Source organism: Myotis myotis, unplaced genomic scaffold, assembly GCF_014108235.1.
Source record: "Myotis myotis isolate mMyoMyo1 unplaced genomic scaffold, mMyoMyo1.p scaffold_m19_p_27, whole genome shotgun sequence".
NCBI classification, from domain to species: Eukaryota; Metazoa; Chordata; class Mammalia; order Chiroptera; family Vespertilionidae; genus Myotis; species Myotis myotis.
Window position 1 is genome coordinate 3,116,803 of NW_023416332.1, and position 15,302 is coordinate 3,132,104.

At 60.7% G+C, this 15,302-nt stretch overlaps 1 protein-coding gene across 3 annotated transcripts in view; it reads left to right on the forward strand.

Moving 5' to 3' along the window:
* Positions 1 to 15,302, forward strand: part of OSBPL5 (oxysterol binding protein like 5) — a 46,273-nt gene that overhangs the window by 20,717 nt on the left and 10,254 nt on the right. For all 3 annotated transcript variants that reach the window (XM_036295904.1, XM_036295905.1, XM_036295906.1), the window contains exons 4-14: positions 942 to 1,022; positions 1,217 to 1,318; positions 2,706 to 2,909; positions 3,936 to 4,020; positions 4,916 to 5,087; positions 5,994 to 6,180; positions 6,611 to 6,795; positions 7,208 to 7,289; positions 8,896 to 8,994; positions 9,303 to 9,399; positions 9,630 to 9,728. In XM_036295904.1, the coding sequence (XP_036151797.1) occupies positions 942 to 1,022; positions 1,217 to 1,318; positions 2,706 to 2,909; positions 3,936 to 4,020; positions 4,916 to 5,087; positions 5,994 to 6,180; positions 6,611 to 6,795; positions 7,208 to 7,289; positions 8,896 to 8,994; positions 9,303 to 9,399; positions 9,630 to 9,728 (1,393 nt within the window). The remainder of the gene's footprint in view (positions 1 to 941; positions 1,023 to 1,216; positions 1,319 to 2,705; positions 2,910 to 3,935; positions 4,021 to 4,915; positions 5,088 to 5,993; positions 6,181 to 6,610; positions 6,796 to 7,207; positions 7,290 to 8,895; positions 8,995 to 9,302; positions 9,400 to 9,629; positions 9,729 to 15,302) is intronic.

Sequence of the window (15,302 nt, forward strand, 5' to 3'; positions counted from 1 at the left end):
CTGCAGTTTCAGCCCTTCTCCTCCCCCCGGGGTCTCGGGGTCCCACACTGATGCTCAGCTGGTGGCTCTGGTCCCGGCGGTGGGGTTGGGGGCAGCCCAGATAGAGGCCAAGTCCCCCTCTGCCAGGCCACCTGCGACCCGTGACCCAGAGCACGGCCTGCTCCTCTGGGACCCCGTCCTGGCCACGCCCGGGGCTGTGGGGGGTCCCGGTTCTCACGTCCGTCTCAGGAGAAGCGGCAGCCGGGCCTTCGGGGTCCCCCAGCCTCCGGTTCCCGCCTGGGCCGGGGCTGCGGCCGGGGCAGGAAGCAGCTGCGTGTGTGCGTGTGTGTATGTGTGTATGTGGGTGTGTGTACATGTGTGTGTGTGCATGTATCTGTGTGCATGTATGTGCGCGTTCTCTATGTTAATGAGATGAAGCCAGTTTAACCATCTTAAGCGCACAGCTCAGTGGCATCTGGGGCACCCACAGTGCTGTGCAGCCCCTCCCCCCGTCCAGCTCCAGAACATTCCATCACCCCAGATGGAAACCCCGCACCCACACTCCCGCCCTCCCCTCCCCCAGCTGCTGGCAACCTCTGCACCCCTCCCACCCCCACGGACCCGCCCACGTCTGTGTAAAGGGAGCCGTGCCCGTGTGGTCCCGCCTGTGGGCTTCTCGCCGTGAGCCGGCCGTGCTGAGTCCCGTCCTCCCGTGGGCCACAGGGGCCTGTCCACCCAGCAGAGTGGACATTCCAGCTGCTTCCACTTGGCGGCTATTTTGAATGTCGCTGCCATGTATGTATGCACATGTGTGCATACGTGTGCGTGTGATGCGTGTTAGGGTCCCTGCTCTGGGTTCCCCATAAGTGCTGGGCACAGGGACACGTGCTGTTCTGTCCACCGCGCCCTCTGCGGCCCCAGCCCAGCCGACGCCCCTGCCCCCGCACCTGGGTCTCTTGCAGGCAGAGTCCAGGCTGTGCAATGGGTCCGACAAGGAATGTGTGTCCCCCACAGCCAAGGTCACCAAGAAGGAAACTCTCAAGGTGAGCACCTGGGCCCGCGAGGCCACGCCCCCAGCCTGCCTAAGGGAGGGGGACAGACCAGCCCGCCCCCCCCACCCCGCCTTCCCTCCTCTCCCTGGCCCTGTTCCGGGCGGAATGGTGCGGGCCCCGGTGGGCGCCGGGAGCCCGGGGGGCGGGCCGGGCTCTGCCCCGACTGCTGGCTGGTGCCCGAGCAGGTGCAGAAGGAGAACTACCGGCAGGAGAAGAAGCGCGCCACCAAGCAGCTGCTCAGCGCGCTGACCGACCCCCGCGTGGTCATCATGGCCGACAGCCTGAAGGTAGGCCGGCCCACGTGGTCCCGTGTCCACGCCTCGCCCGACGCCTCCCGGGGGCGCCTCTCCAGACTGAGCCCCTCAGGGGACCGTTCAGGGCGTTTGTTTTGTTTTTTGTTTTAATAGATATATGTTTTTCTTTTAAATATATTTTTACTGACTTCAGGGAGGAAGGGAGAGGGAGGGAGAGAGAAACATCAGTGATGAGGGAGAACCATGGACCGGCTGCCTCCTGCTTGCCCCCCACTGGGGACGGAGCCTGCAACCCGGGCCTGGGCCCTGACTGGGAATCGAACCCTGACCTCCAGGTTCACAGGTTGACGCTCAGCCACTGAGCCTCGCCGGCCGGGCCGTTTAAGGCGTTTGTTACTGCAAATCTGTGTCCGTGTCCCGGGGCTGCCCTGACAAATGGCTTCAAACCAGAGAATTTATTCTCCGGTTCCGGGGCCCAGGCCCCGACACAGGTGCCTGCGGGGCCGCGCTCCCTCCCCAGGTGCCGGGGAGGCTCCCTCCTCCCCCAGTTGGGGCTCCAGGGTCCTGGCCGGGGCCACGGGGCCTCCCCGGCCTCTCTGTGTCCCAGGCACAAGGACGAGTCACCGGGTCAGAGCCCGCCCTCCCCTGGGTGGTCTCCCCTTAACTTGTGCACGTCCGCAAAGACCCTTGTCCCGCTAAGCCGGGGGGGGGGCCCACTGGTGGGGGTCCCCGAGGGCCGGCGGAGTCCTTGACTGGGGCACAGAGGAGAGGGGGGGAACGTGTGAGAAAGGACCAGGGTTGGGGCGCGAGGCCTGTGGTCAGACCTCGCTGAGGCAGTGGTGGCTCCCGCAGCCCCAGCGTTGGTGCCCCCTCCATGCAGTGCGGGGGGCGGGGAGGGGGCGCGGGGAGGGGGTGGCCCCTCCAGACGAGTGTCCAGGCCGTCTGCAGACCCTGGGCCTGTGTGGCCGCCTTTTGCCTTCTATGTGTTTACACAAAACTACGGATAAAAAAGTCAGGTACAAAAGCGAGTGCATTTCACAATGAGAAAAGAAATGGCCAATATCTAAATTTACAAAGCCGCCCGGCCGGCCTGGCTCAGTGGTTAAGCGTCGGCCTGTGGACTGAAGGGTCCCAGGCTCGATTCCCAGTCAGGGCACAGGCCCAGGCTGCCGGCTCCGTCTCCAGTGTGGGGTGAGCAGGAGGCAGCTGACCCATGATGCTCTCTCCTCATGGATGTTTCTCTCCCTCCCTCCCTCTCCCTTCCTCTCTGAAATCAATACAAATATATTTTAAAAAGAAAAAGTAAAAGACCTCTCCCTGCAGCCAGAGCCCCACCCTGCTCTGCCCGCCCCCGAGCCGCCCCGACGCCCCGGGCACGGCCTCCGGGCCCTGACATCCCGCCCTGCCCGCCCGCCCGCAGATCCGGGGGACCCTGAAGAGCTGGACCAAGCTGTGGTGCGTGCTGAAACCCGGCGCCCTGCTCATCTACAAGGCGCCCGACGTGGGCCAGTGGGTGGGCACCGTCCTGCTGCACTGCTGCCGGCTGCTGGAGCGGCCCTCCAAGAAGGACGGCTTCTGCTTCAAGCTCTTCCACCCGCTGGACCAGTCGGTGTGGGCCGTGAAGGTGCCGCGAGGAGCCGGGGGGGGGGGCGGCCTGGGCCCCGGGGGAGGCACGCGGGACACGGGCGCCATGAGGGACGCGGGCACTGCTGGGTGGCCCGGCTGGAGGGGGTCGAGGAGTGAGCTGTCGGTCCCAAATGGGCTGGGCACTGCCCACGGGGGGATGGGGAGAGGAGGGGGCTGGGTCAGGTCTCTCGATGGTCATCAGCCATGGCCCCCGGCCCTCGGGGTGGAGGACCCGTGGGGCTCAGGCCGAGTGACACACAGGTCACGATCACAGGTGCCTGGAGGCGGAGTTACGGGGCCGTGGCGGGCGGCTCCCAGCCCAGCCCTCACCCTCCCAGGACTCCGGGACTCAGGGCGCCCGGTCACATCCGGGAAGCCCCGTTAAATGGGTTCCGACAGACCTCGGAGCTCCTTCAGGATCAGTCTGTCCCAAATGTTGCGTGGGATATACTTAAACTTTTAAAGAAAGGCAGTTATTGCTCTGGCCGGTTTGGCTCAGTGGTTAGAGTGTCGACCCACAGACTGAAGGGCCGAGGGTTGGATTCCGGTCAAGGGCACGTACCCGGGTTTCGGCTCAATCCGCTCCCTGGTTCCCAGGCGGGGGGCCTGCGGGGGGCAAACAATTGATGTGTCTCTCTTCTCTCCTCCCCCTCTCCCCTCCTCTCCGCTTCCTCTAAAATCAATGGGAAAAATATACTCCCACAAAGGATTCACCCAAAAACCCCACAAAACCACAAGTTATTTCTTATTCCTCTGAGATTCTGATTTCACTGGGCCTCCTGGACTTGCATATCCCGATTCTGACCACCCTACGTCGGGGAGCTCAGAGCTAGCAAGTCGGGGGGCAGAGCTCCCCGCCCACTCCGCTGCCTTGCTGCCCCCCCCCAGGCCAGGTGCAGGCTGGCTGCCTGGCCCCGCCCGGGGACCCCGAGGCCTGGAAGGGCAGTGTGTCTAAGTGGCTGATGCCTGCGTGTGCTCCCCCTGCCCCGCGTGTCCTGGGTGACGTGGGTCTGTGCCCCCCCAGGGACCCAAAGGCGAAAGTGTGGGCTCCATCACACAGCCCCTGCCCAGCAGCTACCTGATCTTCAGGGCGGCCTCTGAGTCAGACGGTGAGTCCCCACCTGCTCGCAGGTCTCCCGTGAGCCCCGCAGTGGGTTCCAGACCAGGCACACGTGGGACCCGGTCAGGCCCTGTCACCGCCACTCAGGAAGGAGGCAGCCTGCCGGCCGGCGTGACTCAGTGGTTGATTCCGTCAGGAGGTCATGGCTCCGTTCCCGGTCAGGGCACGTGCCCGGGTCGCGGGCTCGATCCCCAGCGTAGGGCGTGCAGGAGGCAGCCGATCCATGATTCTCTCTCATCGTAGATTTTTTTTGTTTGTTTTTTTGTGAATCCTCACCCGAGGGTACTGTTCCATTGATTTTAGAGAGAATGGAAGAGGGAAAGACAGAGAAACATCGATGTGAGAGAAACACATCGATGGATTGCCTCCTGCATGAGCCCCAATCAAGGCCCGGGCTGGGGAGGAGCCTGCAACCGAGGTCCATGCCCTTGATCAGAATCGAACCCGGGACCCTTTGGTCCACAGGCCGACGTCCTATCCACTGAGCCAAACCGGCCAGGGCTCATCATTGATGTTCTCTCTCTCTCTTCCTCTCAAATCAATTTTAAAAAGTATTTTTTTAAAAAGGAGGCAGCCTGCTGTCCTGGGCCAGACCTGGGCAGGCGCCTGCCCCTCAGTACCTCTCTGAGCCTCGGTTCCCGTGAGCAGAGGTGGACAGTAGCACTGTCTCCCCAGCTGTTAGAGAGGTTGATAACCTCACACACCGCAGCCGGGCCCCCCTGGATCAGGGGCCCGGGAGTGGGGTGGGGTGGGTGGCTCCCTGGGCCGGGCGGGCGTCCAGGTGGATGGGTCGGGGCTCCGGGTCTGGGCAGAGATGTCTTGGTGAGGAAGGGGGTGGGGGTGGAGAGCCGGGCTGTGGGCGGCTCACGCCCCCTCCCCCCCAGGCCGCTGCTGGCTGGACGCCCTGGAGCTGGCCCTGCGCTGCTCCAGCCTCCTGCGGCTCAGCGCCAGCCGGCCTGGCAGCGACCAGGAGCCCGGGTCCTCGCCCGACGGGTCGCCCTCCTCGCTCTGCGGGCTGCTGCCCTCAGCCGCCGTCCACGACCAGGACCTGTTCCCGTGAGTGGGGGTGTGACGGGGCTCGGCCCTCCGGGAGTCCCCCCCGGACCCTGCATCCTGGGGGGGGCGTCCTCGTGTGTGTGTGTGTGTGTGTGTGTGTGTGTGTGTGTGGAAACGCCACAGGGGGTGCCGCTGGGCACCGAGCCTCCCTCCAGGGGGACCTGGGAGCCTCAGCGTCGCCCTCTGCAAACTGGGCCACAGTGTCCGACGCTGGCTGCCCGGGGACTGACCTAGTGAGGGCCCGGCCCGCGGGCTCAGGGGCTGAGCGTCGACCTATGAGCCAGGAGGTCACGGCTCAATTCCGGGTCAGGGCACTTGCCCTGGTGCGGGCTCCATCCCCAGTGGGGGTGTGTGTGTGTGTGATGTTTCTATGTCTCCCTCTCCCTTTCTCTCTGAAATTAATTTAAAAATATTTTTTAAAAATAAAATAGTGAGGGGCGCCCAAGTGGGGAGTTCCTGGGGTGAGGTGCCCGGAGTGGGGGTGCCCGGGGTGGGGTGCCCAGAGTGGGGGTGCCCGGGGTGGGGGTGCCCGGGGTGAGGTGCCCGGGGTGGGGTGCCCGGGGTGAGGTGCCCGGGGTGAGGTGCCCGGGGTGGGGTGCCCGGGGTGAGGGTGCCCGGGGTGAGGTGCCCGGGGTGGGGTGCCCGGGGTGGGGCGCCCGGGGTGGGGCGCCCGGGGTGGGGCGCCCAGGGTGGGGTGCCCGGGGTGGGGCGCCCGGGCTGGGGCGCCCGGGGTGAGGCGCCCGGGGTGGGGTGCCCGGGGGGGGTGCCCGAGGTGGGGGTGCCCGGGGTGGGGGTGCCTGGGGTGAGGTGCCCGGGGTGAGGTGCCTGGGGTGGGGTGCCCGGGGTGGGGTGCCCAGGGTGGGTGCCTGGCCCCACCTGTGACCGGGGCGCGGGGCCTGCCCCCAGGCTGAACGGGTCCTCCCTGGAGAACGACGCCTTCTCGGACAAGTCGGAGAGGGAGGCGGGCGAGGACTCGGACGCCGAGGCCCAGGACCTCAGCCAGAGGACCAACGGGAGCGGGAGCGACCTGTCCGAGGCCCCCGCCCCTCGAGGGACCACGTACGTGGAACAGGCCCACGAGGAGCTGGGGGAGGTGAGAGCCGCCCCCCTGAGCCCCCCGCGCCCTGTCACCCGCACCTCGTCCCGCCCCTGCAGCAGCCACGGGGAGGGGGAGGCCTGGGGTCCCCGGAGGAGAGCGCAGGGCCCCAGGGGCTGGGAGCCGGGAGCTGGCAAGGGCCCCGCGGGCTCGGGCTGAGGATGTGGGGGGCCCAGGTGGGCTGGGCTGGGGGGCACAGCCTGTGGGCAAGGAAGGAGGCAGCAGGTTGAGGGGGCTGGCCCGCTGGGTAGAGACACAGCTGGGGAGGGTCGGGGTCAGGGGGCCAGGCCAGGGGGCCAGCCACCACCCACAGCCCAGCCAGAGCCCAGCCTCTGCCCCCCCGCCCCTGGCGCCCCCCCCGCCCCCCCCTCCCCCCGTCCCCCGTCCCCCGCGCGGCCTGCGGGAGCCTGACGCCCTCTGCCGGCAGCTGGGCGAGGCGGCCCAGGTGGAGACGGTGTCGGAGGAGAACAAGGGCCTGATCTGGGTGCTGCTGAAGCAGCTGCGGCCGGGCATGGACCTGTCCCGCGTGGTGCTGCCCACCTTCGTGCTGGAGCCCCGCTCCTTCCTCTGCAAGCTCTCCGACTACTACCACCACGCCGACCTGCTGTCCCGGTGAGGGCGCCCGCCCCCCCGCCCTGCCCCTCTCCCCCAGCCCTGCCCACTCCCCTTCCCTGCCCGGACCCCACCCCCGCCGGGCCCTCCCCTGCCAGGCCCACCCTGCCACCCACCCAGGTGTCTGAAGGGTCCCCGGGGTGCTGACCTCCTCCCACTGTCCCTGCCAGCAAGGTGGGCACGGGTGGGGCCGCCCCAGCACCTCTGTGTACCCTGAACCCCCACCCCTCGGCGCGGGCCACCTGAGCTGATTGTCTGCGCTGCTGCGAGGCAAAGGGCCCTGCGGCTGGAGCCCCCGCAGAGGGAGTGGGGTGAGGGCGGGAGCATCGGGCAGGAGGGGGTGCAGGCGGAGTGAGGGAGCTCTTTATCCGTCCGTCCATCCATCTGTCCGTCCGTCCATCCGCCTGTCCAGGGCCGCGCTGGAGGACGACGCCTACAGCCGCATCAAGCACGTGCTGCGGTGGTACCTGTCTGGCTTCTACAAGAAGCCCAAGGTGAGCACAGAGGCCCACCCAGCCCAGCGGGCGCCACCCCGTCCCGGGGACCCCTACCCCACGCGGCCCTGAAGGAGCCTGATCATCCCCCGGGCCCGGGCCCAGGCCTCAGAGATGGGGGACCCGGGCTGGCTGCAGGGTGGCCCCAGGCACTGAGAGGTGGGGAACAGGCCCTGACTGGCTGCAGGGGGGCCCCGGGCACTGAGAGGTGGGGGACAGGCCTGGGCTGGCTGCAGGGGGCCCCTGGCCTGGCCAGGCCTCCAAAGGTGCTCCTGGTCCTCGAAGAAACAGCTGCCACGCACATGGGGCAGCAAAGGGCTTTGGACCCTGGGCCCCGGTTTCTGGTCCTGGAGCCTTTGAGAACCCGCACCCAGCTCAGAGGAGCACAGGGGGTGCCGGGAGGCCTGCGTCCCTGCCAGGACCCCACCCTGCCACAGACCTGGGTGCCCTGGGACACCGTGTGAATCCACAACTCTGGCTCCACAATTCACTGTGCAGGTGGGGAAACTGAGGCTCGGGGAGGCCCAGGGCCAGCCCAGGGTGAGCCAGCAGGCTGGGTGTGGAACCAGGACGCCTGAGTCTGCCCGAGGGCCCCACAGAGGTGGACCCCACAGCCCTCGGCAGACTGAGCACCTGGGCTGTGGGGGCAGAGGGGGAAATCCAGGAGGGCTTCTTGGAGGAGGCGGTGCCCTCTCTAAGGCTGGCTGGGACAGGGCAGTGGGGCGCACCTGGGTCAGTTCAGAGGTGGATCTGGGAAGCTTGGCAGAGGAGGAATGATGGGCAGCTGTGGGCAGGTAGGAAGGTGACGTCCTGGCCTTGTGCAGATGGCTGTCACTCAGGAGCCCACAGTCTGGGGTGAGGTGAAGGCAACAGCTACAAGTGATGGGGGGAGGGGGGGTTTTAAGGGTGTGGCCCGGCAACGTCAGATCAGGGGTCTGAGCTGGACCACATGGGGACCCAGAAGGAGGGCTCTCCCGTCTAGAAAAGGCCCCCCTGCAGTGGGGATGGGATGGGGCTGTTTGGGGAGCACAGAGGCGGCCAGCCTGGCCGAACAGGAGGGAGGGGGCAGCGCCAGGGGAGTAAAAGCCACTGTTGTTGTTGTTTTCTTGTTTTGTTTTTTATTAATTTTTTTAATTGATGTCAGAGAGGAAGGGAGAGGGAGATAGAAACATCAATGATGAGAGAGAATCACGGATCGGCTGCCTCCTGCAGGCCCCGCACTGGGGATCGAGCCTGCAACCCAGGCCCGTGCCCTGACTGGAATTGAACCGTGACCTCCTGGTTCACAGGTCAATGCTCAGCCCCTGAGCCGCGCGGGCCGGGCAGAAGCCATTGTTCCTGCCCAGAGTCCGGGGGGGGGGGGGGGGCGGTGACCGGGTCAGGGTCTCGGGTCCCCCCAGGAACCAGAAGCGGAGACACCAGGGCGAAGCGGTGTCCCCCAAGCGGACGGGTGCTGCTCCCAGGAGCTGGCAAACCAGCTGTGGGTCCGGAGACCTCGGCCGGCCGGACGCAGGGCCTGGGCTGCGAGCACCCCACCTGGCCCTGGGTCCCCCCCCCCCCCCCCCCCCCCCCCCGCAGCCTGACGAGTGCCTCCCTCCTCACGCAGGGGATCAAGAAGCCCTACAACCCAATCCTGGGGGAGACCTTCCGCTGCAGCTGGTTCCACCCCCAGACCAACAGCCTCACCTTCTACATCGCCGAGCAGGCAAGGCCCCGGCGCCTGGGCCAGGGAGTGGGGGCTCTGAGCCCAGGGCACACTTCCCGGCGGCCCCTCTCTGCCCACTGGGGCCTCGTCTCTGTCAGTCACATGACTGAGACTGCAGGAGGGGGCGTGCACCCCCTCTCCCCTGAGCATCTGGGCCGATGGGGGGATGCAGTTGCCTGGGGGCCCAGGACTCAGGCCAGGCTTCCCTGGGCCCTGGTGCAGGAGGGATGCAGGCGTGGGGGGTGGAGGGGGCAGGGGAGCGGGCTGCCCGCGGCTGGGGCTGTTCCAGGAGCCACCTCTGCCCACAGGTGTCCCACCACCCGCCCGTGTCCGCCTTCCACGTCAGCAACCGGAAAGACGGCTTCTGCATTAGCGGCAGCGTCACGGCCAAGTCCCGGTTCTACGGTGAGGCCTCCCCTGGGCTCCGCGGGACGGGGACCACGCGGGCGGAACAGTCCTCACTTTGAGCCAGGCGGAGCCGGCCTCCCCCTTGTCACCCGCAGGGCTGCCTGAGGGTCACGGGACGAAGCTGCCGGCTCCGTGCCACCAGCCACACGTGCTGTTGACATCGGCAGGGGGTGGGCCCAGCCCCGAGGGCCCCCTCCGCTCACCGGCCCCATGGCCTGTCTCTGCAGGGAACTCCCTGTCGGCTCTGCTGGACGGCAAGGCCACGCTCACCTTCCTGAACCGGGCGGAGGACTACACCCTCACCATGCCCTACGCCCACTGCAAAGGTGAGAGGCCCCCAGGGCCCCGGGCACAGCCCGGCTGCGCCCCTGGGAGGCGTCTGGGCGTGAACTCTCAGTGGGGTTACGGGAAGGTGCTGCGACTCCGTCCGCACCCTCCATGAGCTGAGCTCAGCCCGCATCCGGCGTGTTCCTCTTCTCCTCTTGGAGACGTTGTGTGGCCTCAGGCTTCCCCTGTGGGTGGGATCCTGGGCCGTCAGCCAGCTCGATGCTTGTCTGTAGCTGCCTGTGCGTCTTCCGTTGTTCGTGGTGTAAGTCTCAGCATAGCAGGCCAGGGTTTGGACTCCTTAGGTTACTTTTTAGTTAACGGAGCTATTCTTGTTTAATAGATTTTTTTTATTGATCTCAGAGAGGAAGGGAGAGGGAGAGAGAGAGAGAGAGAAACATCCATGATGAGAGAGAATCACGGACCGGCTGCCTCCTGCACGCCCCACACTGGGGATGCAGCCCACAACCCAGGCCTGTGCCCTGACTGGGAATCGAACCTGGGACCTCCTGGTTCCTAGGTTAACGCTCAACCACTGAGCCAGGCGGCCAGGCTGGACTTTATTCTTTATAGCGATTTCAGGTTTACAGAAAATATTAAGCAGGAAGTACGGAGTTCCCATGTGCGCCCCCACATCTCACACGGATCGGATCCCCTGTTATTAGCAGTGCACATCAGTGTTACACAAGCTGATGTTGATACATTATTGTTTATTTTTTTATTTCAGAGAGGGAGGGAGAGAGAGAGAGAGAGAGAGAGAGACATCAGTGATGAATCATTGATTGGCTGCCCCATGCACGCCCCCTACTGGGGGTCGAGCCCCAACCCGGGCCTGTGCCCTGACCGGAATCGAACCTGGGACGACCCTTCAGTCCGCAGGCGGACGCTCTGTCCACTGAGCCAAGCCGGCCAGGGCCTGCCCCTTCACTATTAACTCACGTCCACAGTTCACAGCAGGGTTCGCCCTCTGCCCGCACGTGCTGTGGGTTTGGACCAACGCCTCGCGTCACGTTTCGCCATTAGGAAGCCACAGAGCAGTCGCGCCACCTGGAAGTCCGCCCTGGTTGGCCGGACAGATGAACTCCCCTGTCCGGCCCCCCTCTCCCCGCCCCCAGCCACTCGCCTTCCGTCTCCACAGCTTGGCCTTTTTCAGAAGGCGGTAGAGTCGGGCGGAGTGAGTGGTGGGCGTGCAGACGGGCTCCTTGCGTGAGTTCCCCACCCCCCACCTCTTCCTGCCTCGGTAGCTCCCGGTTTCTCCTGCTGGTTCGTCCCCTCCTCTGAGAAACTGACCTTTAGATCATTTCGCAACCGACCTTCGCTTTCGCTTCCCCGGACACATTCCATTGGCTAAAAACAGTAACTTTTCCCGTGGCCTCGCCTGGGATCCGGACCCCCCCCCCCCCCCCCCCGAAAAAGCCCGCTGGAGCCCTTTAGGATCGCCGATTCCCGTCCCTGGCTGCTGGCGCCATGTTGGGCATCCGCCCATCTGGGTTCCCAGATGACCCAGTGCATGTATTGATAAGCCCTTGCCACTTGGCCTCCTGGGTAACAGGAGGGAGGGGGAGAGACAGAGAAACACCGTGTGAGAGAGATCGGCGACTGGATGCCTCCCTCATGTGCCCTGACCCCAGCCGGCATCGAGCCTGCAGCCGAGGTCCGTGCCCTTGACCGGGATCCATCCCAGGGCCCTTCCGTCCTCAGGCCGGCGCTCTGTCCGCGGCGCCAACCGGCAGCCCTCTGGGTTTCATTTTATTCTTGCTGTTGGAGGGCTTTGGGAGGTTTAAACTTGTTGAACTTCTGTGTATTGATTGCAGAGAGGCCCGGATTTGCTCCTCCCCTTATCTGTGCGTTCATTGGCCGATTCTCGCATGTGCCCTGATGGGAGCGAACCCCTGACCTTGGGTATTGGGACGACGCTCGAACCCACTGAGCTGCCCGGCCAGGGCTTGTTTGAACTTTTTCAATCTAAGGTTTCCTGGCTCTGATTGCTGTATCGCAGATCAGCGAGCTGGACAAGACACCTTTATCAGCCGATTAGTTAGGGGTCATCTTTATTGCGCGCAGGTTCAGAGCAGATCACCTCTGTCAGAGTCTGAACCCGCAACGGAGGAAGCATTCTCTTTTTATATCTTTCTTAGGTCCTTGTGTCAGTTATTTTTACAGACAGCTTGTAACCTTGAGTACATATCATATCTCGCAAACACCTGTCATATCTATACAGACAACTTGTAACTTTGAATACATATCGTATCTATACAGACACCTGTAACCTTGAGTGCCATGTCTCTACAGGCACCTGGCGTCAATATCAGCGTATCAGTTAGATGGCTAGCTTGCAAGGTCAGACAATTAAGTTTATCTTTTCTATTATCCAAGCTAAAAACAAAGTTATTTTACAGCCTAAAAATAACAGAGTTGATCTATAGAATAAGAGACTAAGAATAGCCCTAACCAGTTTGGCTCAGTGGATAGAGCGTCTGCCTGCGGACTGAGGGGTCCCAGGTTCGATTCTGGTCAAGGGCATGTACCTTGGTTGCAGTCATATTCCCAGTGGGGGGTGTGCAGGAGGCAGCTGATCCATGTTTTTCTCTCATCGATGTTTCTAACTCTCTATCCCTCTCCCTTCCTCTCTGTAAAAAACCAATAAAATATATTTTTTTTTTTTTAAAAGAAGAGAGACTAAGGATTACAGAGTAGTTCAAACAGCAGTTTTCCCAAAGGAGGGACCACTATGCTTCATGATCAGGTCTGGAAGTTTTTTAGCCATTCTCCTTTTTCTTCTTTTTCTTTTCTTTGCCATTCTTGGAATACCGCCTCATCCTCGTGACTTCCAGTTAGATATGTTAAACCAGCGGCCCCAGGTCCCCGGCCTTTTTCTGGCCACGCCCCACCTAAGCGTCTCCAAAATCCCAATGCCCGCCCCCCGTGACGTATAATTCTCATTATTCAAAAAGCGAACCCCTATTCACGTGGAGGAAGCCTCAAAGGCCACAAACTGGGTCCAAACCAGCTTCCCAAGAACATGGCGTCCACGAAGGAGAAAACCAAAGAACGGAAGGACGGTGGGAGTCCTGGGGAAGAAATCACTAAGAAACTGTTAAAAAAATAATAACATGAAGTGATAGGAAAAAATAGCAAACAATGTTTCAAAACATGTAATAGAGACCGGAAATGCATAAATGTGTCACAGTATATATTTATATTCTGTAGACGAGGCCCCTAGAACCGTAAGAAATGCAGAAGGCTCACTGTGAATAACTCACTCCCGAACTGCCCCCCTTAAACGGCACATGGCCCCTGCGGGCAGGCGCCCCACGTGGGTCGGTCGGAACCGTGCGTGAAACCCTCGCCGCGCTCCGCCTCTCCGGCCTCGCGCCTCTTTGCGTTCTGGATCATCGGGGCCTTCCACGCTGGCGGCCCTGAGCTCAGTGTTGAAGTTCTGTGTGTGTTTTTCCCTAAAAGTTCTACGTGGTTCCATTTCCAACCTGCCTGTTTATACTCGGACCTTGTGTTCGGGTTTTTTGTGTGTTTTTTGGGGCGGGGGGTGGGGGGGGCAGAGAGGTGAGCTGTGGCAGAATTCACAACGGAGAGAAGAGACAGAAGCAGAGAGAAAGTTCACGTTTACTTCCCGGTGCCTGGCCGGTCAGTGCGAGGCCAAAAGGGCAACAAGGGCTCCTCTCTCAGAGCCTCAGGCCAGGAGGGGAGGGGCTTGGGGCCTGAAGTTGAGACATGGGGGGGGGGGGGGGGCTTTGTTAGTTCTTCAGGAGACAGTCAGGGCACAGGCCCCAGGGAGGTGTCTTATCGTATTCCAAGCCCGTAGACCAAGCCCGTCAAACTCCCAGGCTCACACGGGCCACACAAACAGGTGTAAGTGTCTGTGGCCACAGAAAAACAAAAGCTTCCATTCTCACAGAAACGTGGTTTATTCCGATAGAGACATGCTGACGCAAAGGGCTGAAACAAATGAGTCACCGTTAACATAATAGAACATTGTAATAAAAATTAATATTTTTTCTTGAACATTCACTGACCAGACACTGATTAACTGCACAAATTAATAAGCGTCACACAAATAAACCTATTTTTCTTGTTCTCCGAAAGCGAAATATTTCCTGTTGCGCACACCCAACAAGTCAGTCCGAGACTAATGACTTGGCCATCGGCTGCTAAAACATTCGCTGCTAGTGTTAGTGGAGAGAAATGGTGCGCCTGCGCGTAAGGCTCGTAAGGGAAATGAATGCAACACTACTATAGTAGCCAGTCATTAGTGAACGTTGTAGTTCATTATTAATAACTGTGACCCAGTGCACTAATTTGTGCACAGTGAAAGGAAATTAATTAGAAGAATATTTTAATGTTGCTATTCGCCCTTTCTCTATAGAAGTGTCAACCAAATTCAAGATCGACAATGACAGATCAAAACACACGCATGTGATTGGCGCTAGCGAGAGCTTTATATGTATCACGCATGCACGAGTCAACTTAGCCTTTGATAGATATAAACTTGCTTAATTAGGCCTGCTTTCTGATGTAGCTAAACTTTTTCCAGCCCAGGGAAGCACCCCAACTTCTCTTTCAGGTAATTGTCAGCAACACAGCAGTAAATATCAACACGAAGCAGATTATTATTGTAGATCACGCAGGGAGAACAAAGGGTGGAATATTTACCTGCAGCTGTGTTTGACTGTATTCTGCACAGTGACAAAACCTGGAGTCATTGTCAAGGTCCTCCATTTCTTTTTTTTTCTTTTTTTTTAATTAAATCTTTATTGTTCAGATTATTACATTTGTTCCTCTTTTTTCCCACCATAACTCCCCTCCACCCAGTTCCCACCCCACCCTCCGCCCTCACTCCCCACCCACTGTACTCATCCATAGGTGCACAATTTTTGTCCAGTCTCTTCCCGCATCCCCCCCACCCCTTTCCCCCCCAAGAATAGTCAGTCCATTCCCTTTCTATGCCCCTGATTCTATTATAATCACCAGTTCATTCTGTTCATCAGATTATTTATTCACTTGATTCTTAGATTCACTTGTTGATAGATGCATATTTGTTGTTCATAATTTGTATCTTTACCTTTTTCTTCTTCTTCCTCTTCTTAAAGGATACCTTTCAGCATTTCATATAATCCTGGTTTGGTGGTGATGAACTCCTTTAGCTTTTCCTTATCTATGAAGCTCTTTATCTGACCTTCAATTCTGAATGATAGCTTTGCTGGATAAAGTAATCTTGGTTGTAGGTTCTTGGTATTCATCACTTTGAATATTTCTTGCCACTCCCTCCTGGCTTGCAAAGTTTCTTTTGAGAAATCAGCTGACAGTCGTATGGGTGCTCCCTTGTAGGTAACTGGCTGTTTTTCTCTTGCTGCTTTTAAGATTCTCTCTTTGTCTTTTGCTCTTGGCATTTTAATGATGATGTGTCTTGGTGTGGTCCTCTTTGGATTCCTTTTGTTTGGGGTTCTCTGCACTTCCTGGACTTGTAAGTCTATTTCTTTCACCAGGTGGGGGAAGTTTTCTGTCATTATTTCTTAAAATACGTTTTCAATATCTTGCTCTCTCTCTTCTTCTGGCACCCC